The 27029-nt window shown below is 48.8% G+C and overlaps 1 protein-coding gene across 8 annotated transcripts in view; it reads right to left on the minus strand.

The window, feature by feature from the left end:
• Window positions 1-1422: 1422 nt before the first annotated feature.
• Window positions 1423-27029, minus strand: part of KIF9 (kinesin family member 9) — a 53349-nt gene continuing 27742 nt past the window's right edge. For 5 of the 8 annotated variants that reach the window (XM_050780776.1, XM_050780772.1, XM_050780779.1 and 2 more), the window contains 11 exons: window positions 21896-21964; window positions 21262-21366; window positions 20092-20147; window positions 19317-19407; window positions 18689-18822; window positions 16613-16807; window positions 14598-14812; window positions 9776-9952; window positions 9367-9482; window positions 8864-8968; window positions 1423-1726 (listed from right to left, as the gene is read on the minus strand). In XM_050780776.1, coding sequence (XP_050636733.1) covers window positions 1676-1726; window positions 8864-8968; window positions 9367-9482; window positions 9776-9952; window positions 14598-14812; window positions 16613-16807; window positions 18689-18822; window positions 19317-19407; window positions 20092-20147; window positions 21262-21366; window positions 21896-21964 — 1314 coding nt within the window. In that variant the 3' untranslated portion in view covers window positions 1423-1675. The remainder of the gene's footprint in view (window positions 1727-8863; window positions 8969-9366; window positions 9483-9775; window positions 9953-14597; window positions 14813-16612; window positions 16808-18688; window positions 18823-19316; window positions 19408-20091; window positions 20148-21261; window positions 21367-21895; window positions 21965-27029) is intronic. The other 3 variants (XM_050780778.1, XM_050780775.1, XM_050780780.1) reach the window with 1 other exon arrangement.

A 27029-nucleotide genomic window follows, 5' to 3' on the forward strand; every position in this document is an offset into this window, starting at 1 on the left:
TGGCTCACACCTGTAATCCCTCGGCACTTTGGGAGGCTGAGGTGGGAGGATCGCTTGAGCCCAGAAGTTTTGAGACCATTCTGGACAACATAGTGAGACTCCATCTCCACAAAAAATTTAAAAACTAGCCAGGCATGGTGGTGCGCACCTGTAGTCCCAGCTACTTAGGAGGCTGGGGTGGGAGGATTGAGCCCAGGAGGTTCAGGCTGCAATGAGGTGTAATGGCACCACTGCACTCCAGCCTGGATGACAGAGTGACACCCTGTCTCAAAAACAACAACAACAACAACAAAACAAAGCTTTGGGAAAAATGTTTGCTACTCATTCAGCCCACATCCTCTTGCTTTCCCTTCTACCTGGCAGCCCCTCATGGCCTCTTTCACATTTCTCTTCCTCTTCAGGTAAGGAGACCTAGTTCCTTCCATCTTTCCTCATACAAAGTGGTCCCAGAGTTGGATATTACCCACCAGAAGTGATGTATTTTTCTCTCACAGCTTCCCATGACAGGGCTGCCAGGTGAGCAGAACCTCCTCTCCCACTGTTGGAAGAATAACAGCAACCTCAAGGGCCTGATGAGGGTGTCAGATGGGGGAGCACCCACAGAGTGCCAGGCCAAGGCCTTGACCCACAAGAACAGAAGAGGGGGTGAGATAGAATTCCAAGGAAGTGCTGAAACTTTTCACTCAGTGGAGGCTCAGTTTACCAACCTCGGGGCGTATTAGTCAGCCTGGAAGGCCCCAGAGGGCCTCAGTTTGTTCTCTGAGCAAAGTAGTGAACTCTTTCCCTTTGGTGCCACCACCAAGGGCCCAAGCTGCAGCCTGATAACTTGACAGAGAGTGATATCTTCTCTCTTCCCTGCTCAGCTCTGACAGCGATCCCAGTTCCTATTCAGGGTAAATCATCCACTTTCACTTCTGCTCAGCGCAGCCTACACAGAGAGAGAATGAGGGGAGGGGAGGCACCTGGCCGTGCATGCTGTGTAAGGAAGGCTGTGGTGTTCTGGAAACACACAGAGGACATGTCTCCCAGAAGCTGCTCATTTATTCCCTGGTACATGGAGCCAGCTCTGCCTCATCCCTTTCTGGGCTCTGTGGCTAGACCTTATCTTCCCCTGGTTGCCAAATGAAGGAGGGCCTCCTCCTGTCTTCTTCACTGGCTCAGAAACACAGAAAAGATGTGTTGAGAGAACTTAGGGTCTGAGGGAGCTGTGAGAAGCAGAGCTCCTCAGACTGAGCTTCCCACCCCCACCCTAGGATGTCTATCCAGGAAAGGGGCTGACCAGTGGGACAAAGGCCTGCCAGGAGGAGCCTGGCTGAGCTACTTTTCTGCTTTCCTACTTGAGACTCAGTTCTGACCTCACACATACATAGAGAAGATGTCCTTTCAGACAGGAAATAAGACAAAGTTCTCAGATGAGCACTAAAAGTCTAAACTAGAAAGTTATTTTATCCTGTCCCTGCATATAAGACAGTGAATTAAAACCCAAAGTGCTCTGTGAAGAGGAGCAAGGTTGTCCTTGGAGGATACTCCTCCCAGCATGCAGGCCATATGTGTTCTCTGTCTTGGGTCCCAGCCTTGGAGTAGAAGGGCTGCAGCTCTAGGCAGGTGGTTGAGCAGCTCCACTACAGTAGGTTAGAGTTGCTGGTCTTGTCCTTTAAGGTATGGTGATGAGGTTCTATTTTCTATGTGCCTGCTGGAGACCCATCATGGTTTTCAAGTAATTATGCTGGACACAGAGGGAGGAGAAAACAGGAACTTATTATGAGGGATAGACTTAGCAGGGACTCAGACCAGGCCACTCACATTCACCCTATCATTCCTCCTGCAAACATCACAGGTTGTGGACAAGGATTCCTTCTGAGTAGCCCCAATTCTGTGAGAAATAACATTCCATTCAAACTCTTTCATTCTTTTATCCTAAAGAAAGTGTGTAAAACTATTTTAAAACAGTCTGGCAGGCATATTTGAAAGGAGGCATGTAGGTCTCAAGGGCATACTTGAGAGTTTCTGACAGGGAACAGGTTCAGAAAGAAAAGAAGAGGGTTCTATCTCCAGAGGAGTTAGGGGCCAGGTATTCAGAAGGGCCCTCTCTTTGCCACTGCAATCAATCAGATGTTCACAAATTATACCTTTTTAATGCATTGCTAGGCTCTTAGAAAGCAGGTGAAAACTGTGGGCTGAAACAGAAACAGTGGGCTATAAGCCAGCAAATGCTAAAACTAGCTTGGAACATGGAATCTTAGGTTCCCCACAAAGTAGGAGTCTGAACGGAAGCTCCCGTATTAAACTGGAATTCTTGAAGAGGGTTAAAATGGTCCTGGGTTGGTAATGCCCTACAGCTAACTGCAGAAAGCAAGTGCAAACCTTTTCAGTGGGAAAATAATTTCAATTTATGTGTTCAGGTCTCCTTGAGCTTAAGTTCAGTCAAACACAAGCTCATGATTTCAATACACACACATACACACACACACACACACACACGCCACCGTCAAGCCACCATGAGACTCAGTAAAACAGGAAACAGATTTTGACCATGAAAAATCTGATCTATACATTTCCTATATAAAAATATATATTTAAATAACTATAACATAGAATTGAAAGAACATGGAATGGTTCAAGTATAATATTTGCATAAAAAGTTTGTGCATGGACATATCTTAAACATTAAAAATGGCCAATACAGAGAATTCTAGAGATTGGGGAATGATGAGAGAATAGAGTTTTGACTGTAGAAATACAGGATTCCTCTGCTTAATGATTTAGAATTTGTTTATTTTTTTGAGACACAGTCTCTGTCACCTAGGCTGGAATACAGTGGCACAATCTCGGCTCACTACAACCTCCGCCTCCCAGGTTTAAGTGATTCTCCTGCCTCATCCTCCTGAGTAGCTGGGATTACACATGTGCACCACCATCCCCGGCTAGTTTTTGTGTTTTTAGTAAAGACGAGGTTTCATCATGTTGGCCAGGCTGGTCTTGAACTCCTGACCTTAAGTGATCCGCCCACCTCAGTCTCCCAAAGTGCTGGGATTACAGGCATGAGCCACCAGGCCTGGTGAGTTGCACATTTTAAATGGGCGAATTGTATGGTATGCAAATTCTATCTCAATAAAGCTTTTTAAAAAGCATAAAATAAGGATTTATTTAAAATAACTAGCTGGGCATAGGGGCTCACGCCCATCATCCCAGCACTTTGGGAAGCTGAGGTGAGAGGATTGCTTGAGCCCAGGATATCAAGGCTGCAGTGAGCTATGATCGTGTCACTGCACTCCCTCCAGCTTGGGTGACAGAGCAAGACCTTGTCAAAAAAAAAGAGTAAGTCCTCGTGCAGTGGCTCATGCCTGTAATCCCAGCAATTTGGCAGGCCCAGGCAGCAGGATCCCCCGAGTCTAGGAACTGGAGACCAGCCTGAGCAACAAAGGGAGACCCTATCTCTATTCAAAAAATTGTTTTTAATTAAAAAGAAAACGCCAGGCGCGGTGGCCCACACCTGTAACCCCAGCACTTTGGGAGGCCGAAGTGGGCAGATCACCTGAGGTTGGAAGTTTGAGACCAGCCTGACCAACAGGAAAAACCCCATCTCTACTAAAAATACAAAATTAGCCAGGAGTGGTGGCGCATGCCTGTAATCCCAGCTACTTGGGAGGCTGAGGCAGGAGAATCGCTTGAACTCAGGAGGCAGAGGTTGCAGTGAGCCAAGACTGTGCCATTGCTCCAGCCTGGGCAACAAGAGCAAAACTCCATCTCAAATAAATAAATAAATAAATAAATAAATAAATAAATAAATACGAAAAAGAAAAGAGGCCAGGCTGAGGCCAGAGAATGGCATGAACCCGGGAGGCGGACCTTGCAGTGAGCCGAGATCGCGCCATAGCACTCCAGCCTGGGGCGACATAGCGAGACTCTATCTCAAAAAAAAAAAAAAAAAAGAAAAGAAAAGAAAGAAAAAAATAAGACCAAGCATATTTGAAGGAGAACCAAATACAATGTTTAGATGTAGGAGATGAAACACAACTGAAGAGCGTATTAATAAACTAAAAGAGGAATCTAAGGAAGCTACCAGGCCAGGCGTGGTGGCTCATGCCTGTAATCCCAGCACTTTGGGAGGCCAAAGTGCACGGATCATGTGGTCAGGAATTCAAGACCAGCCTGGCCAACATGGTGAAACCCTGTTTCTACTAAAAACACTAACATTAGCCAGGTGTGGTGGCGTGCACCTGTAATCCCAGCTACTCAGGAGGCTGAGGCAGGAGAATTGCTTAAACCTGGGAGGCGGAGGTTGCAATGAGCCAAGATCACACCATTGCACTCCAGCCTGGGCGGCAGAGGAAGACTCCATCTTGGGCGGGAAAAAAAGAAATTACCCAGGCTGGGCACGGTGGCTCATGCCTCTAATCCCAGCACTTTGGGAAGTCAAGGCGGGTGGATCATGAGGTCAGGAGTTTGAGACCAGCCTGGCCAACATGGTGAAACTCTGTCTGTATTAAAAATACAAAAATTAGCCAGGTATGGTGGCACACGCCTATAATCCCAGCTACTTGGGAGGCTGAGGCAGGAGAATCCCTTAGAACCCAGCGGGTGGAGGCTGCAGTGAGCTGAGATTGTGGCATTTCACTTCAGCCTGGGTGAAAGAGCAAAACTCCGTCTCAAAAAAAAAGTTACCTAAATTACAGCATAGAGAGATGAGGAGCTGGAAGAAACGTAAGATATTTTAAGAGATACAGAGGACAGAATGAAATAAAATACATCTAATCAGAGTCCTAGGAATGAGAATAGAAAGAAAAGGGAGGCAGTATGCAAAAAGATAACAGTTTCAATATCCCTTTCATGATTGAGAAAAAAAATACACATTCAATGAATAGGAACAGAAAAGAACATCTTCAACCTAATAAACAGCAGGTTCTAAAGTAAAGCCTGTAAGTGTGCTACCCCAAGTGTGGTCCTGGACTAGCAGCATGGACATCATCTGGGAGTTTATTCAAAATATAGAATCTCAGGCTCCATCAGTATCTGCTTTTTTTTTTTTTTTTTTTTTTTTAAGACAGAGTCTCTCTTCATTGCCCAGGTTGGAGTGCAGTGGTGCAAGTTTGGCTCACTGCAACCTCCACCTCCCTGGTTTAAGAGATTCTCACGCCTCAGCCTCCCAAGAGCTGGGATTACAGGCATGCACCACCACAGCTGGCTAATTTTTGTATTTTTAGTAGAGATGGGGTTTCACCACATTAGCCAGGCTGGTCTTGAACTCCTGGCCTCAAGTGATCTGCCCGCCTCAGCCTCCCAAAGTACTGGGATTATAGGCATAAGCTATTGCTACCGGCCATCTGCATTCTGAAAAGACCGCCGGTGATTTGTGTGCACAGCACAGGATGAGACATGCTGCTCTATGGGACCTTCAGAATCCATGTAAGAAACCCCTATGCTTAAGCCTCTCTGGATGGGCTTCAGCTCCTCACAACTATCAGGTCAGTGAAGATGTCAGTTTAATCCTAAATGTAAAGAGTGAAGTCAGCTGGGGGAAATGATGACACAAAATCCAGAAACTAAGAAAAAGAAGACCGATAAACTCGTGCCATGGTCTAAATGTCAGTGTCTCCCCAAAATTCGTATGTTGAAAGCTAACCCCCATGGCAATGCTATGAAGAGGTGAGGCCTTTGAGAAGTGACAGGTCTTGAGGGTTCTACCCTCAGGGATGGGATTAGTGCCCTATAAAAGGGGCCTGAGGGAGCTCGTTAGTTTATTGCACTTCTGCTGTGTAAGGACACAACTAGAAGGCACCACCTCTGAAGTGGAGGGCAAACCCTTACTAGCCCATATCTGCTGATGCCTTGATGTTACACTTGCCAGCTTCCAGAACTGTGAGCAATACATTTCTGCTGGTTTTTTTTTTTTTTTTTTGATGGAGTCTCACTCTGTCTCCCAGGCTGGAATGCAGTGGCACGATCTCGGCTCATCGCAAACTCCACCTCCCCGGTTCAAGCAATTCTCCTCCCTCAGCCTCCCAAATAGCTGGAACTACAGGCATGCGCCACCAGGCCCAGCTAATTTTTGTATTTTTAGTAGAGATGGGGTTTCATCATGTTGGCCAGGCTGGTCTCGAACTCCTGACCTCAAGTGATCCACTCACCTCGGTCTCCCAAAGTGCTGGGATTACAGGCATGAGCCACTGCGCCCAGCCCATTTCTGCTGTTTAGAAGTTCCCCAGTCTAAGGTATTTTGTTACAGCAGCCTAAATGGACTAAGCTTGATTTCTTAAAAATAACAAAATACCTACAAAAAACCATAAGGAAAGTCAAAAGACAAATGACAAACAGGAAAAAATAGTTGTAAATCATATCACAAAGAGCTAACTTCTTGGTCAGGTGCAGTGGCTCATATCTGTAATCCCAGCACTTTGGGAGGCCAAGGTGGGTGGATGATCTGAGGTCAGGAGTTCGAGACCAGCCTGGCCAATACGGTGAAACTCCGTCTCTACTTAAAATACAAAAAAATTAGCTGGGTGTGGTTGCGGGTGCCTGTAGTCCCAGTTATTCAGGAGGCTGAGGCAGGAGAATAGTTTGAGCCCAGAGGCAGAAGTTGCAGTGAGCCAAGATTGTGCCACTGCACTCCAGCCTGGGTGACAGAGTGAGACTCTGTCTCAAAAAAAGAAAAAAAAAAAAAATCCTAAAAATTAGTAAGAAAAAACTGGCCAGGTACAATGGCTCATGTCTGTGATCCCAGCACTTTGGGAGGCCAGGGCAGGCGGATCACTTGAGCCCAGGTGCTTGAGACCAGCCTAGGCAACATGGCAAAACCCCATCTCTACCAAAAAAAAAAATAAATAAAATTTAGCTGGGCATGTGGTGCATGCCTATAGTCCCAGCTATTCGGGAGGCTGAGGTGGGAGGATTGCTTCAATCTGTGAGGTCGAGGCTGTAATGAGCCATGATCATGCCAGTGCACTCTAGCCTGGGCAACAGAGTGCAACACTGTCTCAAAAGAAAAAAAAAGGAAAAAAAAAAAAGGACACAGAAGCACCTATAGGTTGACATGGCATGTTCTTATAATCTTCAGGATGTGTTGCTAAGTAGAAAAAGCAAGATGCAGAAAACTGAGGGGAAGCCAGGCACAGTGGCTCACATCTGTAATCCCAGCACTTTGGGAGGCCGAAGTGGGTGGATCACTTGAGGTCAGGAGTTCAAGACCAGCCTGACCAACATGGTGAACCCCCATCTCTACTAAAAATACAAAAAAGTAGCCGGGCATGATGGCACACCTGTAATCCCAGCTACTCAGGAGGCTGAGGCGGGAGAATCACTTGAACCCGGGAGGCGGAGGTTGCAGTGAGCTAAGATCACACCACTGCACTCCAGCCTGGGTAATAAGAGTGAAATTCTGTACCCCCCAACAAAAAAAAAAAAAGAAAGAGAGAGAGGGAGAGAATGGAAGGAAGGAAGGAAGGAAGGGAGAAAACTGAGGGAAACGCTAGAAACAAGTGATGGGGTGCCCTGTCAGAGGGGTTGCCAGGATCTGAAGCAAGTGACAGGGGTGCCCTATCAGAGGGGGTTGCCGGGAGCTGATGGAAGGGGACAGTGTTTGTACTTTCTTTTTTATTTTTGGAGACGGAGTCTCTCACTCTGTCACCCAGGCTGGAGTGTAATGGTGCAATCTCTGCTCACTGCAACCTCCGCCTCCCAGGTTCCAGCAATTGTCCTGCCTCAGCCTCCCCAGTGGCTGGGACTACAGGAGCACGCTGCCACACCCAGCTAAGTTTTTGTATTTTAGTAGAGACAGGGTTTCACCATGTTGCCCAGGCTGGTCTCGAACTCCTGAGCTCAGGCAATACACCTGGTTCAGCTGCCCAAAGTGCTGGAATTACAGGCTTGAGCCACCGTGCCCAGCCAGAGCCACTGTGCCCAGCATTTTTTTTTCTTTTTTTTATATAGAGTTTCGTTTTATTGCACAGGCTGGAGTAAAGGTGGTATGATCTTGGCTCACTGCAACCTCTACCTCCCAGGTTCAAGCGATTCTCCTGCCTCAGCCTCCTGAGTAGCTGGGATTACAAACATGTGCCACCACGCCTGGCTAATTTTTTGTATTTTTAGTAGAGACAGGGTTTCATCATGTTGCCCAGGCTGGTCTTGAACTCCTGACCTCAAGTGATCCACCCACCTCAGCCTCCCAAAGTGCTTGGATTACAGGCGTGAGCCACCGTGCCCAGCCATGTACTTTCACGCTTTCTTAATGTTTGAAACACCTGAATGTATCACCTATTGAGTATGTTAATAAATAACTACAAAAATATTTATGAAAGAATGAACTCACTTGGGCATCTGCCCTGTGTGCATCTGCCACTTGCTGTATAAGCACTGCCTCTGCACGAACAGGAGTGTGCAGTGCACAGGGCCCTCTGTGTTCTAGCTCTAGGCCAGGCCTTAGTAGAGTGGAGACCCTCTGCACCAGCCTAACCTGCTCGAGGAGGAGAGTACCCCACCCAATCTATAGCTAACACCATGTCTAGCTATGCCTCAGCTGCATGTGATCCTCTGTCCCCTGCCACCTGTGCAGAGTGGACCCTGTTGGTCCTCCCTGACAGGTGGAAGCCTCAGGGGATCCCTGGGCTTTGTGCTGCAAACCATACATAGGCTAGTCAGTACTGACCAGCCATGTCTTGGCCTGGCCATGGTTGGTGGGACTCCTCTAGGGTCCAGCCCAATCGCAGTCCAGTTGGCAGAAGACACCCACTGACTGAGGGTGACTAATCTCCTTGGAATGGCATCACTCCTCCCTTACTTCTCTAAAGTAGGGAATATGATCCTGGGTTTCCTAGTCATGAGGTCACTGAGGCCCCCAGCCTCCTGGAGACACAGGCCTCTGAGTTACCTTCTGCTCTGTCTTGACTTTGGCATTGTAGAAGGAGATGGAATCAGGGCCCTCAGGAAGCACCCTCTGCTGCAGCTGGCTGAATTTGTCCTGGTCATCTTCTCCCTGGGGGAGGAGAGTCTCTTTAGCATGGTATTGTCAGGATATACCCTAGCAGAGCCTGTGATGGGCATCAGGGCGGTTTGTGCCATACACCCCCATACCAAAAGGGCATCTCACAGCCCTCCAGCCCCCATGTCTGTCAGTGTTCTCACAGACAACCTGTAACTGCTGCCTGAGCAGGATGAACTGCTTTAGAAAGGTGGCAGTAGCAAGAGTGGTATTTTCCCCCATCCCTTGGTAACCGAGGAGAGACCTGTACCTGCCCACCTGCCTGGGCTGGCTATGGAGAGGCTGGGTGCACCACACACACTGCCATGTTTGTGATGAGAACAGAGATCAAGGGGCACTGCCCATTGCCCCATGCTTAACCACTGCCACACTCCTGCCCTTGTGCTGCTCACCAGAGACACAATCCTGTTCACAGGGACCATGCCTGGCCGGATGCTGCCGCCTGGCTTCAATGCCATCTGCATGTCCTCAGGGATGACAAAGGACTCATTGTACCAGATGTCAAATTCTACAAGGAGGTGAGGAGACAGAACCTGAGGAAGCTGGGAAGGGCTGTGTGCTCTCATCTGTCTTTTATCTGTTGCAGACTCACCACCTGTTTACTTTCTGCTCCAGGGTCTTACCCTGTCCCCATCTCCATCTCTGGCCCTCACAGTCCTGGGAACCACACATCTGAAGCCCCTGCCCAGCCCCTGGCTCTGCCAGAGAGAAACTCTGAGGGTGCTTCCAGAACTCAGGCTGTGGCCTCTCCCTGAGCCTCCTTGTACCTCAGGTGGCGGCCAACCTTCCCAACTGTCGCACCCATGAGCAGGCGGTGGCGACACTGATCCACTAGGTGCTGGCAATACTGGATCTCAGCCCTGAGGTCACGCAGGTCCTGGTACTCGCTGCGGTACTGCTTCTTGAGGTCTTTGAGCTTCAGGATCAGCAGGAATTCCTCCTCATCGATGATCATCAGCCCCTTGTTTTCATATTCACCTGCAAGGTGATAGAAGAAGTCAGGAAATGAGGTGTCCACCTGAAATTGGGGGAGGAAGGGATTCCAGAAGGCGGGCACAGAGCTGGCAAATCATGAAGACAGGAGACCACAGGCAGGGCTGGGTCATGGCAAGGAGATGGGTAAAGCACAAGAAGGCCAGGCTGCCAGGGCATAATCTCACAGGGAGGGGAGCTCAGCTCAGTGGGGCCACACTGGCATTTTAGGACAAACAGGAGCAGACGGCAGGGGAAGGTGCAGAAGGCCCATGCTCCATGCTTATTTTATTTAAAACTCTATTAGTCAAAGATATTTAGTAAGCACCCCTAGTATACAAATGTCTATTTTTCTTGTAAATTACATCTACAAACTGCCATCACTGGCTAGTACTACAAGGCACCTGGGCAAGGCTCCTTATTAATAACAGCAGATGTTCAAATTGTCTCTTGCTGATTCCCACATCCACCAGCTACTTTTTTTTTTTTTTTCCTTTTTGAGATGGAATCTTGCCTTGTTGCCCAGGCTAGAGTGCAGTGGCACAATCTCAACTCACTGCAACCTCCATCTCCCGGGTTCAAGCGATTCTCCTCCCTCAGCCTCCTGAATAACTGGAATTATAGGCATGTGCCACCACGCCCAGCTAAGTTTTGTAGTTTTAGCAGAGACGGGGTTTCACCATGTTGCCCAGGCTGGTCTTGAATTCCTGACCTCAGGTGATCCGCCCACCTCAGCCTCCCAAAGTGGTGGGATTACAGGCGTGAGCCACCACGCGCAGCTCACTAGCTACCTTCTTGTTAGAGATGATTAGACATCTATATCGTGTTGAGTAGCTGTCAAAGGGCTCCAGGGACAAGGGTTAGTGCTATTCGTCTCTTTGCAAGGATCTTTTAAGGTCTGTCAGTTCAGTGACAGTTGTTGGGTTAACACAAAATAATATGATGTGCAAAGCCATTCACCCTGCTCTCCACTGCTCACAGCACCTGAAAGCTTAGCAAAGGCATCACATCAATCCCCATCCCCAAGTGTAAGGCAAGTGTGTTCTGCACATGACCTGAGGTGTGTGGCTGGGGTGCATGAGGCAGCCCCCAGGTGCTAGAGGAAAGTGTTAGCACTTCCACTGATGTTTATTGAGAAAAAAGTGAGACACATTAAAAGTCACTAATGGAGTCATTAATGGAAAAGCAAGTGTCTTGACTGTGGGATCTGGGATCTGGAGTGGGGAGTGGGAGTCACCCTCACCAGGTGTCTCACCTTCAGTGCGGAGCAATCTGCTGCGGTCTCTATGCTGTGGGAGGTCTCTGATGTGATTATTTGAATAAGCCACAATCCTTTACAGAGTAGAGTCTTTACAGTACTCTGTTGAGATGGGGAGTAACTGTGTTCTACTCAGAGAATCTCTGATTATCTCCAGGAAAAAAAAGAGTTGAATTAAAGATGATTTTACATTTTTACATTTTTCTTTTTTTCTTTTCTTTGTTTCTTTTTCTTGAATTACTGGCCTCAAGTAATCCTCCTGCTTCAGCCTGTCAAATAGCTGGAATTACAAGCATATGCCACCACAACTGGCAATTTTGTATTTTTTTTTTTTTTTTTTTTTTTTTTTTTTTTTGAGACGGAGTCTGGCTCTGTCCCCCAGGCTGGAGTGCAGTGGCCGGATCTCAGCTCACTGCAAGCTCCGCCTCCCGGGTTTACGCCATTCTCCTGCCTCAGCCTCCCGAGTAGCTGGGACTACAGGCACCCGCCACCTCGCCCGGCTAGTTTTTTGTATTTTTTAGTAGAGACGGGGTTTCACGGTGTTCGCCAGGATGGTCTCGATCTCCTGACCTCGTGATCCGCCCGTCTTGGCCTCCCAAAGTGCTGGGATTACAGGCTTGAGCCACCGCGCCCGGCCCTGTATTTTTCTTTTACAAAAGACTAATGTTCCAAATATGCTGACCTTTCTGGGTCAACAAGTGGCTATCAATCATAAGGTATCTAAGAGATTGATTGATTGATTGATTGATTGGACATGGCCTCACTCTGTCGCCAAAGCTAAAGTTCAGTGACACGATCATGGCTCACTGCAACCTCAACCTTCTTGGCTCAGGTGATCCTTTTACCATGCCTCCCAAGTAACTGAGACTATAGGCATGTGCCACCACGCCCAGCTAATTTTTTATGTTTTTTTTGTAGAGACAGGGTCTCACTCTGTTGCCCAGGCTGGTCTCAAACTCCTGTGCTCAAGCAATCCACCCACCTCGGCCTCCCAAAGTGCTGAGATTACAGGTGTGAGCCACCCTGCCTGGCCTAGGAGATATGACTTTACTTGATCTGTTCAAGTAAATTCAATAAAATAAAGGTATTTTATTAATATTTTAATAATCAGTGGAAAAACACTACTTTTGGAGGAGAGCACAAAAATGAGTTTTTTTGATACTGATAGATAAAATTTTAAATATTAAAAATTTGTTGGGTCAGGCGCTGTGACTCACACCTGTAATCCCACCACTTTGGGAGGCTGAGAAGGGCAGATCACGAGGTCAGGAGATTGAGACAATCCTGGCTAATATGGTGAAACCCTGTCCCTACTAAAAATACACAAAATTAGCCAGGCATGTTGGCAGGTGCCTGTAGTCCCAGCTACTCAGGAGGCTGAGGCAGGAGAATGGCGTGAACCCAGGAGGTGGAGCTTGCAGTGAGCCAAGATCACGCCACTGCACTTCAGCCTGGGCGACAGAGCGAGACTCTGTCACACACACACAAAAAATTTTTTTTGGCCGGGTGCAGTGGCTTACACCTGTAATCCCAGCACTTTGGGAGGCTGAAGTGGGCAGATCACCTGAGGTCGGGAGTCCAAGACCAGCCTGACCAACATGAAGAAACCCTGTCTCTACTAAAAATAAAAATTAGTTGGGCGTGGTGGCGCATGCCTGTAATCACAGCTACTTGGGAGGCTGAGGCAGCAGAATTGCTTGAACCCGGGAGGCAGAGGTTGCAGTGAGCCAAGATCGTGCCATTGCACTCCAGCCTCGGCAACAAGAGTGAAACTCTGTCTCAAAAAAGAAAAAAAAATAATTTTAATGCCTTCCTCATCTCATCCTTTGATACTGTCCACTTTCAGGTGTATTTAGGAGTACATGATATGCCAGCATAGCATGCATATATTTTATCTTAAATATGTAATAAGGAGCTGTATGTTCAAAGAAAGTGTGAGCAGAGAGGACAAAGAAGTGCTTGTTTGTCCCATAAAATCTTCACCACGTCCTCTCCCTGTGGTTCTGGATAGGGGTATGTCTATAGCCACCATCACTGGCCTTCTCCAGCTTCCCAGACCCGTGGAGGGCTTTGCCCTTAGGAATAGCATGTCATAATTGGTCTGTGAGGTATAAGAATGGCCCCAAGAATTAGAACATAAAGTTGCCCTCTGATAAATAATTGTTTAATTTTTTTTTTTTTTTTTTTTTTTTTTTTTTCTGAGACAGTCTTGGTCTGTCACCCAGACTGGAGTGCAGTGGCACAATCTTGCCTCACTGCAACCTCTGCCTCCTGGGTTCAAGCAATTTTCATGCCTCAGCCTCCCAAGATGCTGGGATTACAGGTGTGCACCACCATACCCTGCTCCTCTGAGAAATAAATGAGTAAAATGCACCTTCTGTGAGTGAGATGATGCATCTGACTTGCAGGAATAAACCAAGTGACATCTGGAGATCACTTATGAAAGCTGGCCTGGAACAGGGTTGTGATTTAGCAAGGGAAAGCCCAGTAACCTGTGGTGTTTCCTGTCTGGAAGAAGACAATAAGACTGAGCCAGGAGTGTGAAGAACAGGGTGGCCTCTAAACCACCTGTCCCAGAGTTGGAATTGTCACTCATTAAAATGCAGGTCCTGGGCCCTGCTCCATCTCTCCTCAGTCAGAACCACTTGCTGAGGGGCTGGGAATCTGCACTTGAGCAGCCCTCCCAGATAAGTCATCTGAACACGTAAGCTTGATGGGCCTTGGCCCTCAGTGCAGGTGTGGGTGGTGCACACCACCAGGACAAGGACACTGGGTCAGGGTAACCAGGTGAGCACCCTCCCCACATTGGGGTCCTTTGCTCTTTGAGCCTGGAGCACCCTCTGCCACCTGCCCTAGAAGACAAGACTTTGACAGACCAGCACCGGTGTCACGGATTCAGCATAGGGAATGGCCTTACTGAAAGTGAGTCCCTTGGCTCTCTGGCATCCATATTCTTGTTCCCTTACTTGGTTTTCCATAGTCCCTACCAGCAGCCCCACCTCAATCTGACCACCTGGAGCAGTGAGGAAACCACACAGAGACCCACGGACCTTGTAGAAGTCACCAGCTACCCATCTCCCAGTGATACCTCTGCAGGACAAAAGGCCTGTTTCACCATGGACAGTAGCACATATGGGGTGGAAGGCCCAGCACCTAGGTCTGAGATAATGCAACAATGAGGGACCCACAGGCAGAGGCTGGCTGACAGGGGAGGACTCTGAGGCTCTCAGGGGCTGACCAGAGCTAAGTGATCTGACCTATGGGTGAAGGCCACACCCCAGTACCCCCACTGGCCCCTCCCATCTCAGTCCTCTAGTGCCAAGGGCTGTTCTGCTTCGACCAGCATGACTCTGAGACCCCAAAGCTCCCTAGCCGTCTTTCCATCACATTTACCTTGCTTCTCCCGCAGTGACTTCTGGAAATCCAGGGCCTCCTTGGTCACATCAATCTCCCGCTTGATGGCATTGATGCGCTGCGTGGTCTCGCTGGCCCTTTTCCTCCGTTCGTTCAAGATGGATTTGTTTTCTTTGAAAATTCGGTTGATCTCACTACCTCGCTCGTTCTTAAACTCCTCAAAGGCCACTGGTTTGGAGGGTGGGGTGTCGGGCCTTGAGATGCAAGGGTGAGACCAAAGAGGATAAATGAGGTGGCTGCCTTGGAGCCACCAGGCACTTCATCTTTCTTCCCTGGGGCTTCTGTGGGCAGGAGGCAGAAGTGCTAGGCACCACCTACCCCAGACAGGAGCTAAACTGTGTGAATCATTCCCTCCTCTTTGTTTTACTCAGCACATGTACAAGGTCACATGCCCATGGCAGAAAGGGAGGAAAGCAAGGAAAAGTATAAGAAAAAAACAACAATAAGAAAAGAAAAGAACAATGGCGTATGGTGGTGTGTCTCCTTCTGGATTTCTTTCCTTTTTTTTTTGAGACAGAGTTTTGCTCTTGTTGCCCAGGCTGGAGGGCAATGGTGCAATCTTGGCTCACTGCAACCCCCACCTCCTAGGTTCAAGCGATTCTCCTGCCTCAGCCTCCCGAGTAGCTGGGATTACAGGCATACGCCACCACGCCCGGCTAATTTTTAAAATTTTAGTAGAGACTGGGTTTCTCCATGTTGGTCAGGCTGGTCTCAAACTCCCGACCTCAGGTGATCCACCCGCCTCGGCCTTGGCCTCCCAAAGTTCTGGGATTACAGGCATGAGCCACCACGCCTGGCCCTGGATTTCTTTTATGTGTGTATATATATATGGTTTTTGTTTTTTTTTTTTTGAGACAGTATCTTGCTCTGTTGCCCAAGCTGGAGTTCAGTAGCTCAATCATAGCTCACTGCAGCCTTGAGCTCCTGGGCTCAATCAATTCTCGTGCCTCAGCCTCCTGAGTAGCTCGGACTACAGGCATGTGCTCCCATGCTCAGCTACCTTTTAATTTTGTATAGAGACAGACTCCCACTATGTTGCCCAGGCTCTCCAACTCCTGGGTTTAAGCAATCCTTTCACTTTGGCCAACCGATGTGCTGCAAGCATGAGCCACCATGCCTGGCCTCTTTGATATATTTTTGAATGGCTAAGGCCATGCAGTATGTTTAATTTTACATCTTACTTTTTTCAAAAGAGCATTTAATGTTATTAAAAACCCTCTGAGAACTCTAGTTAATGAGTGTAAGATGAAGTGTTGGGGCAAGGGGAAGTGGATTGATGTGGGCAACTTTGAAATGCATCAAAAAAATAACATAGAGGAATAGAAGGATAGAGGCAGAATGAAACAAGAATAGTAACATGTAAATTGTAGAATTGGGAGGATGCTTGGTGTACAGGTGTTCGCTGTACAATTATTTCAACTTCTCTGAATGTTTAGAAATGTTCATAGGCTGAAATTCTTCACGGACAACCCAATGGCAGAGAACAATTCACTTAGTGCCCTTTCCCTAGTGTTGGCTACTGAAGGTATTTCAAAAATATATATATATTGCTTTTTAAATAAATGATGAATACATATCTTTTGCATAAATCTTGTTTCACATCTATTTCCTTAGGATAGATCCTTAAAAACTCATCAGGGAGAGAGGCTGAGTGATTCAAGGAAAGGGAAGAGGTTATATTCTTTCATATCTTAAAAATTTTTAATCTTTTGAATGCAGTACTTGTACAAAAGATACATAACTTTAATTATTTAAATAATTGCTATTTGGAGGGTCTAAAATGATTCCATGTTTAACTGTACATCTTGGATGACTCCTGAGGTTGGATCATTTTGCAGGTGCATAGTCATGTTTTCTTCCTTGGGGACTGTGCTCCTAGTCTTTGCCTATTATTCCTTATTTTATTTCTCTTTTATCTGCAGGTACTCTTTACATGTTGAGGATCACATATGGTTTTGTTTGATCTGGTGCAGAAGCTAACATTAGCTGATTACCTAATTGGGCGTAATTCCTCCTTCGGGGAGTCTGAGGGAAGGGGCTCAATGCTGGAAGTTTCCCGGTCCCGCGAAAGCATGTCTTTGACATCCCCATCTTTGGAGGATGGGACCAGCTGGGTCTTGGAGGTGGAAACGTAATCCAAGTCCTTCCCATTCACAGGGCTGCTGGCACCTTCCTTTCTTGCCAAGGAGCTGGAAGAAGGCATGGAAGCCCCAGGGTTCAGTCATGGGCAGTGAGGTATCGCAGATGCCAGGATGAGTGACCTTTCTCAGCACTCACTACACTGGGAGCCCCACCTCACTCAGCTCCCACCTTGTTCATATTCCTAGGTAAAAGCGCAAATAGTGTGATGCTAAGCCAGGCAGATGTGGAGGAAGAAGAGGGCATTTTTCTCCCTTTTATCAGAACAAAGAGCTCTCAGTGGTCTTGGCAGGAGACGCTTGGGAAAAATGGGTACAATCTCCAGGGACTGAAAGTGTATGGACCTGTGGGATGGGCCACAGGTTCTCAGGAACCACCATGGCTGCTGAGGTCTGAGTCATACAGGCTGCCCTGGGAAGGACTGGCAGAGCCCCATACAGGGTGGGTCTGTCTGTGGACCAATGGTAAGGCAGGATGGCTCTGCCCTGCTGTTCTTTTTTTTTTTTTTTTTTTTTTCTGAGACAGAGTCTACCTCTGTTGCCCAGGCTGGAGTGCAGTGGCGTGATCTTGGCTCACTGCAAGCTCCACCTCCCAGGTTCACACCATTCTCCTGCCTCAGCCTCCTGAGTAGCTGGGACCACAGGCACCCGCCACCACGCCCGGCTAATTTTTTTGTATTTTTAGTAGAGATGAGGTTTCACCGTGTTAGCCAGGATGGGCTCGATCTCCTGACCTCGTGATCCGCCCGTCTCGGCCTCCCAAAGCGCCGGGATTACAGGTGTGAGCCACCGCGCCCGGCCTGCCCTGCTGTTCTTACTGGTCCACACCCTGTTCTCCACACCAGCTCCCAGAAAAGTAGCTGTCCTCCCTGCCGAAGCAACAGTGCTTGGTGCCTTTCTCCAAGAAGAGGCAGATCTGAGGACCGAACTGGCAGGAGGATGCCCATGGCTCTTCCCAAAGGTCTGAGGATAGAAAATCTGTTTCTTCCTCTTTCATCCTCCTTGCAACAAGTATGGCTCAGGGGACTGAGCCTCAACCAATCAACTACTGCACTGGTTATCCGGAAGCAGAACAGAGAGGGTTGGGGTGTGACTGCACTCATGAAGAGGCAGGAGGAGGCCAGGGACACTGGCATCCTCTGCCGCCTGACTCTTGTCCTGCGTGTAACAGTTTTCTACAATCAGCTCTGGCCCGTGGCCTGCGCTCACTCACTTATCCTCACAACAACCTCAACAACAACCTCAATGACTTGGATGCTATTATTATTTTTCCCATTTTGGAGATGCAGAAACAGGCACAGAGTGGTTCTCATGTCTCACATGGGGTGACCCCTTGGGTGTGAGAAGTGCAGAGCAGGGAGGGGAGCCCGGGCGTCAGCTCCAGAGCCTGTGCTCTTACCCACCACTACACAGCACCCCGGGAGAGTGGGCTCACTAAGTGAACCTAAATGCTCTTCCCACCTTGCACATACAAACGGATCTTGCCTGAAAGGTGAACTGGAGTTTTAGGTGACCTGAGTGCCAGTCGGCAGGAAGACCCTAGTGAAGTGAGGGGAGGCAGTACAACATAAAGTACCAGAGGGCATGGGCTCTGGGGAGCTGGTCCAGCTTCTCGCTGCCATTCCACTAGTCATTGGTGGTGTGGCCTTGGGGAGTGACTTCCCCTCTCTAAGCCTCTGTTTCTTCATCAGTATAATGAAGACATTAACTCCCACCTCACCAGGTTGCTGTGAAGATGAGAGGTGATTCTTGTGGGGTTCCAAACCAACCCCAGCCCGGACCCCACAGACTTGCTAGTATTGGCAGCAGTGACGTCCATTGCGCCAACCCAGTAGCTGAGACACCGGGGGAAGGCGGGAACAGTGCACATCCTCCCATTCACCCACCGAGGAGGGCCAGCTGCTGAGGAGGCAGAGCGGCAAGGTCACTCACCTAAGGGGCTCTTTGAATGTCTTCTTGGACTTGGCTTTCTTCCCAGGTTTGGTAGAGAAAGGGGCAACTCCGAGTCCAAAGTTTTGTCCTTCAGGCTCACCCACTAGGTGGCCATCAACATCCACAAGCCCCGCCTACATAGAGAGGCCAGCCAAAGGTCTGTGAGTTAGATTAAGGGCTTGGGCCCCTTGGGGACCCACGTGTATATGGCCCAAGGCTCAGGGTGAACATGTTCACCGTACACACCAAGGTTTGGCAGCTGCTAATGCCAGCCTCAGGCTGTCCCCAGTAGAGCGGTCCCTGATCACTCTGCCAAATGTTCACTTTCCACATGCACCCCCTCACCAGTATGGCACCTCATTCCATACTCTGGGGATTTAAAAGCTTATTTCCAACCTAATTCCAGGAATTTGTCTTTAATATTATTATCCATGTTTCTACCTTATGGAAATTATTTTTAATTCAAAAGTGGTTTACTCTTACACAGGTCGCCTATGTTCATTCTGGTGTTACCTTTATCTGTTGCAATCCTAGCTCTGGTTTAATGCATAATAATTGCTGGCTCTGCAAAGGTCTGAGGATGGGAAATCTGAGGTGAGTGCTGTCGGCAAGTGGCAACTACGCTTACCTTCTGGACAGCAGAAATGGCTGCAAAGTCATTCCTGTCAATGAGGGTGTACTTCCTGCGCAAAGTGGACTCCACTTCCTGTTCCTGTTGGCTTGGGAGACAGCACAAGAGAACAGCTTGTACCTGGAGCCATGCTGAATCCACTGGGGTAAGAACCAAGTACTGGGGTTAAAAGTCATATGGGCAAGGTCCCTTGTATGGGGCCACACCTTCATCATGAACCAGACCAGACAAAAGGACAAAGGACTCACTTTCCCCTGCCCCATTGCATATACCCACTGTCCAACCCCCAAACCTGCAGGGGCCACCTTATGCCATGTGTATCTGCTCCAAGATGACACTTGATAAGGACTGTAAGCTTCACTTGGGACCATGTGGGGTTCTGTCTTAGGTTCTGTCTCTAACAGGCCCCTTGGAATCATGTGACCAGCTTTAGTGACACCACCTAGCATAAGCTGCTTAGACTATGGGTATGTTTGCACCCAAGTAAACCACAAATGCTTCCTGAGGTGGGGGTGTGTGGCAATATTCACAAGGTGAATATTCACAACGCCCTGCTCTGGGCACACTCAGAGCTGGCATTTCATAAACACCTCCTGTCCAATTAATGAACTCACTGAATATCTACCAGGGACCCAGGCATGCCCCCAAGGACTCTAATTTGGCTCTTTATCCACAAGCATGAAGAGGATGCTCTTGGAGGCAAGTGCCCAGATTGCAGGAGATGAAAATGGCAGCCTGATGTAGGAGTGAGGCAGCGGTGGGGGTCTCTCACCTTAGAACCACCCGGAACTGGTTGAACACCTCCTTGATCTGTCTAAGGTTGATTATCTGGAGGGAAGAGAGCAAGGCAGAGGTTAGACCAAGGGCACCTAGAGGGACCAGGTTGCGTCTATGTTAGTAGAGAAATCAAGACCCCTTGGCTGACTCCTGGACCATCTGTCTCGAGAAGAGGACATTTGCACACAGCCTCTCAGCAAAGTGGCAGCCAAGCCCTTCTCCAGAGCAGAGAAACACCTGATTAATAATTTTAAAACTAAGTGTTTGCTGAGGCTATAAAAACCACCTTTTCTAAGTGGAGACCTCTATAAAACGAAATGATTCTATACCTTGAAAATACCTTCTAAAGTTTTTTATAAATAAAATGTATTTCCTCAGCTTTCTCTTCCAAAAGGCTCTGCCTGCTGTCTTCAGATGCAGCCCATTTATGGACCTGTCTGCATGGGCACAGACACGTACACATGAGGCCGGAGGAAGGTTACTGGCCTCCCCCCGGGCCTAAAGCCCACAGCATTCCCCTTGACCAAGGGTTAATCTGGGTCTGCCCCTCCTATGAAGGCCAGAAGAGTCCATCCCTTAGTTGCCCCAGGCCTGCTTCTTGGAGCTGCCCATAGTAACAGCCAGGGGGGTCTGCCCATGTCTCCAAGAAGAGGGGTTCGATGGACTGCACTGTGAAAACAGGATGCAGCCTCTTCCCCCTGAGGACCCTTCCTTGTGGGGCAGTTTCCCCCTCCTTGGCCCACTCCAACATGGGCCCTGGGGTCTACCTTGTAGACAACCAGCATGACCACCATCCTTTATCAGCTTCATTCTGCGGACACAGTCAAGCCACCCAGGTGCAGCAGTTCAGTTCATCACCACTCTGTTTCCCTCCCCACTAGGCAGGTAAGGCCACTGAAGTACACGCGGTTGAGTATTTTGCCAAGGTCACTCAGCAAAGAAGCAGCTGAGCTAGGATTCAATCCCAGAAAGCCTGGCTCTAGGGCCTGTGCTTATGCCCCTGAGATGAGCTGAAGGGTCCCTGACATCAAGAGTCCAGCACCACCCTCCACCCACTGCACCCATTCATGTGAGGTTCTGAGGCTAGCAGAGCATGCGTTGGGGTGTGCCCAGGATAGGGAGGTCCAGGCTGGCTCAGCACAGTGGTCACAGAGGGGTTCCTTACATCGATCTCGTCCAGCGTCCCCTCCAGGTACCTCCGCACCTGGGAGTTGATCTCAGCAATCTGGATTTCATCCATGGCTTCATAGGTCACAAAGGTGCGGTTGGTCTTGAAGGAGGATGAAGAACATGTGGATAAGCAACAAGAACCCGAGCCCATGCAGGAGTGGCAGGGGCCATTCTGAGAGGCAAAGTAGGGAGGCTGGGCACAGGCCCTGGCTGACCAAGCTGGCTCATTCCCTTCATCATCGGGTCCTGCCAGAGGGCCTAACACACAGGCCAGCGCTTGAGTCAGAGATGGGTAATGGGGTCGGGGAGGAAAGGAAAGTCCCTCAGACATGGGGCCTGCTACTCCAGACAGAGGCTCTGCTGCCTGAGTCCCAGCAGACTCTGCAGCATAAGAACCGCGAGGACGGGAGGCATGCGCTGCCTCTGGCTTGAGGCCCCTCAGGACCACCGGAGGACTCTGCCCCCACCCCCTGTCCTCATGGCCCCTTGCTGCTGCCCCTTTCCTGCCACTCAGCCTGCCCCCTGACCCCGCCTACTACCGGCCTTGACCCATTATGCTGTCTGCCCCTAGCCCCAGTCGCCCCTTATCCCAGCACCTCTGCCCTCCTTCCTTGCCTCTAGCCTCTTACCAGGCTGTCATGGATGGCCAGTTCCTGCTTGAGCAGTGCTAGTTCCTTCTCCAGATTCTTGACCATTCTCTGCCGGGAAACATGGTAGGGTGGGGGCCAACAGGGAGGGTCATCAGAGAAGCTACCCTGTCTCTTCCACAGCGAGAGCACAATTCTTCATTCTGTGCCCAGACATCCCGGCCATTCCTGGATCCACAGGGTATGCTTTCAGCTTCTGTCGATTACCTCCCCACTGGTGACTCTTCCCCAACTGGGGTGAGTTCAGGGTCTGGGAGGACCTGAATAGTACCCTGGCCTTTGCTACTGCCTCAAAAGAGACAGCACAAGCTACAGGGCCACCTCAAACCCCAACTCCCAGGGGCCCCAAGCTTCTTCCAGTCTACCAGGATAATGGCCCTTTCGGTGCAGCCTATAGACTCCAGAATGCCTTCTCTTTTTTTGAGACAGAGTTTTGCTCTTGTTGCCCAGGCTGGAGTGCAATGGTGTGGTCTCAGCTCACTGCAACCTCCGCCTCCTGGGTTCAAGTGATTCTCTTGGCTCAGCCTACTGCGTAGCTGGGATTACAGTTGCCCACCACCACACCCAGCTAATTTTTATAATTTTAGTAGAGACATGGTTTCACTATGTTGGCCAGGTTGGTCTCAAACTCCGGACCTCAGGTGATCCGCCCACCTCAGCCTCCCACAGTGCTGGGATTACAGGCATGAGCCACCATACCCAGCACCAGAATGCTTTCTTTTTAGAGACAGGCTCTTGCTCTGTCCTCCAGGCTGGAGTGCAGTGTCACCATCATGGGTCACTGCAGCCTCAACCTCCTGGGCTCAAGCAATCCTCTCACCTCAGTCTCCTGAGTAGGTCATGCTACAGGTACACACTGCCATACCCAGCTAATTTTTGTAGAGACAGGGGTCCCACTATGTTGCCCATGCTGGTTTCAAACTCGTGGGCTCAGGCAATCCTCTCGCCTGGGACTCCCAAAGGCTGGGATTACAGGTGTGAGCCATCGTGCCCGGCCTCCAGGATGCTTTCTATGCATGGTTATAACCCTCATCCTTTTACCCTCATCCTCACCAACCACTGCATGAACATATCACCACTCCCCAATGATAATCATGTATGTCACCTCTTATTTTTTATTTTTTATTTTTTTTTGAGATGGGGTCTCGCTCTGTTGCCCAGGCTGGAGTACAGTGGCGTGATCTCGGCTCACTGCAACCTCTGCCTCCCAGGTTCATGTGATTCTCCTGCCTCAGCCTCCCGAGTAGCTGGGATTATAGGCATACACCACCACGCCTAGCTAATTTTTGTATTTTTAGTAGAGACGGGGTTTTGCCATGTTGGCCAGGCTAGTCTCGAACTCTTGACGTCAGGTGATCTGCCCTCCTCAGCCTCCCAAAGTGCAGGGATTACAAGTGTGAGTCACTGTGACTGGCCTCACCTCTAATTTTTTGCTGCTTACAAACAATGCTGCAAGAACATTTTTGTACTCATATTTATGTCCTTAGATTTCTGCAGAAAAACACAGCAATCTATGAGGCTTTTGAGATCTGCCCCCATTACCTCTTTTCTGCTTCTCTTCCCTGGTGCACTCCAACCACTTCCACAAATTGGTATGCTTCTGCCTCTGCATTGCCTGTCCACTGCCCTGGAATTTTCTTCTCCTAGGTATTTCCAAGACTCATTCACTTACCTTCTGAAAATCTTTTTTCAAAAGCTTCTAAATTAGGTACACCACAATTACTCTTTAAAATTGTAATTCCAGCCAGGTGCGGTGGCTCAGCCCTGTAATCCTAGTACTTAGGGAGGCCGAGGCAGGTGGATCATCTGAGGTCAGGAGTTCAAGACCATCCTTATGAAATCTCGTCTCTACAAAAATTACAAAAATTGGCTGAGCATGGTGGCGTGTGCCTGTAATCCCAACTACTAGAGAGGCTAAGGCAGGAGAATGGCTTGAACCCGGGAGGTGGAGGTTGCAGGGAGGTGGAGGTTGCAGTGAGCTGAGACTATGCCATTGCACTCCAGTCTGAGCAATAGAGCGAGTCTCTGTCTCAAAATAAATAAATAAATAAATAATTGTAATTCCTTCTCCACCCCTGCAACATGCTTTAAAAATCTCTAATTTTTGGTCAGGCGTGGTGGCTCAAGCCTGTAATCCTAGCACTTTGGGAGGCCGAGACGGGCGGATCACAAGGTCAGGAGATCGAGACCATCCTGGCTAACACGGTGAAACCCCGTCTCTACTAAAAAAATACAAAAAACTAGCCGGGCGAGGTGGCGGGTGCCTGTAGTCCCAGCTACTCCGGAGGCTGAGGCAGGAGAATGGCGTGAACCCGGGAGGCGGAGCTTGCAGTGAGCTGAGATCCGGCCACTGCACTCCAGCCTGGGCGACAGAGCGAGACTACATCTCAAAAAAAAAAAAAAATCTCTAATTTTTTTTTCATAGCACGTTTTGCCTTTTAACATACTCTAGATTAGTGTTGTCCAATAGAACTTTCTGCAATGATTGAAATGTCCATATTTGTGCTGCCCAGTATGGTAATGATGAGACACATACAGCTACTGAACACTTGAAATGTGGCTAGGGTGCCTGAAGAAGTAATTCTAATTTTAATTAATTTAAACAGCCACATTTGAGTAGCAGTTACTGTATTAAATAGCGAAGCTTTAGAACCTACCTATTTATTGTGATTATTATTACGCATCTCCCCTACTCCCATCAGACTGCAGGCTCAGAGATTTGTGTTTCTGTTCATGCAGTCAGGTATCCCAAGTGCTTTAAAAAGCACCTGGCACATAGTAAGCACTCCATAGATTTTAGGTAAGAAAATAAATGATACATTTCGAGAAGAATCGCTAAGTCATTTTATATTTGATATTTACTGGCTGAGTGTCTTCCCTAAAAGAGGCACAAGGAACTGCAAGCTGAGAACCCTTGCTGTGAACAGTAGAACTTCCTTTAGTTGTCATAAAAGGGCCACTGGAGGGAGCTCCTGACACCTGGATCCCGGGACTGGTAACCAAAACTGTGACCAGTCCACCGCCCCACCAAAGGCCTGCTGTACTCTAGCCCTCATCCAACCAGGTCACCTGGGCACTGAGGCCCATCTGCCCTCATATAGCAAGGGTCAACAGAACCCCTGGCATCCTGATGGCTCTGTGGCAATTCAGGTACAAAGCCTGGGACCCAAGGCATGTGACCAGTGTCCAGATGCTGGATCTGCCCCTCTGGGAAGCCCCACGAAGGTCTCCTTCAGGTGTGGACTTCCTGTGGGATCAATGGGAGAGATCTGGTGGCCAGTCTCACCTGTCCACATGCCCTCTTTCTCCCAGCTCTAGAAAATATATAATGGCCCAGCTATAGAAAGTTTGACTGAGCCATCAGGGGCCTCCAGCTCGATGACTCTGTTCAGCGAGGCACAGCAGAGCCAAACTTACATGTCTGGGCCAATCAGAAGGCGATATAGGAGGCCGGGTGCAGTGGCACATGCCTGTAATCCCAGCACTTTAGGAGGCCAAGGTGGGCAGATCACTTGAGGTCAGGAGTTCAAGACCAGCCCGGCCAACATGGCGAAACCCCGTCTCTACTAAAAATAAAAAATAAAAAATAGCTGGGCGCGGTGGCACATGACTGTAACCCCAGCTACTCAGAAGGCTGAGGCAGGAGAATTGCTTGAACCTGAGGCATAGGGGTTGCAGTGAGCTGAGATCACGCCACTGCACTCCAGCCTGGGCAACAGAGTGAGACCCTGTCTCAGAAACAACAACAACAACAAACAGGGCTTTTTTTAGATAGAAAAAAAAAATGCCTTGGAAACAGCACAGACTCATGTAAGTTTCCTAATAGGCATTTTCATTATAAATGTAATGAGGATAATTCAGAGAATTCTGCTGAAGCTGCACATCAGGCTGTGGGGCAGCTCTTGGGTCAGGCTGCTTTCCAATTTTCATCCCACTGCAGCTTGCCGGTGTATCTTCTCTTGGCAGAGTGGGGTATACTAAGTTTCTCTCTGCTGGCTGTTTATGCCTGAGCCTCACAGCCCTTTACATCCCTTCACAGAATCACTGACTGGCAGAGTGGAGGGTCACTGGAGGTTATCAGGCCAACTTCCTTGTTCATAGAAGACGACCTTGAGGTTGAGAGGGTCTGAGCAACTCGCCAGAGAGCTTGCGGCAGAGGTGGATTAGGAACCCAGTCTTCTGCCTTATAGCCAGCCCCATCAGCCAAAGAAATTCTGAAGACGCGATTCCACCCTCTTGAAAACAGGCGTCAATACAGAAGACAGTGCTGAAAATGACCTGAGAATACTGGCTACAGTCTAGGAAAGGCAGTAACCAAAATAATGTTTCCACGTCTCTGTCAAGAACTCATGTTTGTAAAGAAGAATGCTTATCAGAAAGATTATACCCACATTCACACTGGATGGCACAGAGACTCACTCAGTTGTCCAGGGTCAACAGTGCAGATCTTGGAACAGAAATGACATGAAAAAGCATGATTCTCCAACTTCACCAGACACAGTGGCTCACACCTGTAATCCCAGCACTTTGGGAGGTTAAGAGGATCCCCTGAGCCCAGGAGCTCAAGACCATCCTGGGCAACATAGGGAGACCCCATCACTACAGAAAAAAAAAAAAAAATTAGGCGTGGTGGTGCAGGCCTGCGGTCCCAGCTACTTGGGAGGCTGAGGTGGGAGAATTGCTTGAGCCCAGGCAGTTGAGGCTGCAGTGAGCCATGACAGTGCCACTGCACTCCAGCTTGGGTGACAAAGCAAGACCCTATCTAAAAAAAGATAATAAAAAATAAAAAACAGGGGCATGAAAAACCTTCAAGAAAGGTACAACACTCACCCAGCCAAGTTCACAGGTAGCAATGTTGATAATCCTAAGCTAAGGGAACGCCAAATAAGGAAAGATAAGAAGGCCGAGCATGTTGGCTCATGCTTGCAATCCCAGCACTTTGGGAGGCTGAGGCCAGAGGATCACGAGGTCAGGGGTTCAACACCAGCCTAACCAACACAATGAAACCCTGTCTCTACTAAAAATACATAAATTAGCTGGGGGTGGTGGCAGGTGCCTGTAATCCCAGCTACTTAGGAGGCTGAGGCAGGAGAATTGCTTGAACCTGGGAGGTGGA

The sequence above is a fragment of the Macaca thibetana genome, chromosome 2, assembly GCF_024542745.1.
Source record: "Macaca thibetana thibetana isolate TM-01 chromosome 2, ASM2454274v1, whole genome shotgun sequence".
In the NCBI taxonomy this organism is placed as follows: domain Eukaryota; kingdom Metazoa; phylum Chordata; class Mammalia; order Primates; family Cercopithecidae; genus Macaca; species Macaca thibetana.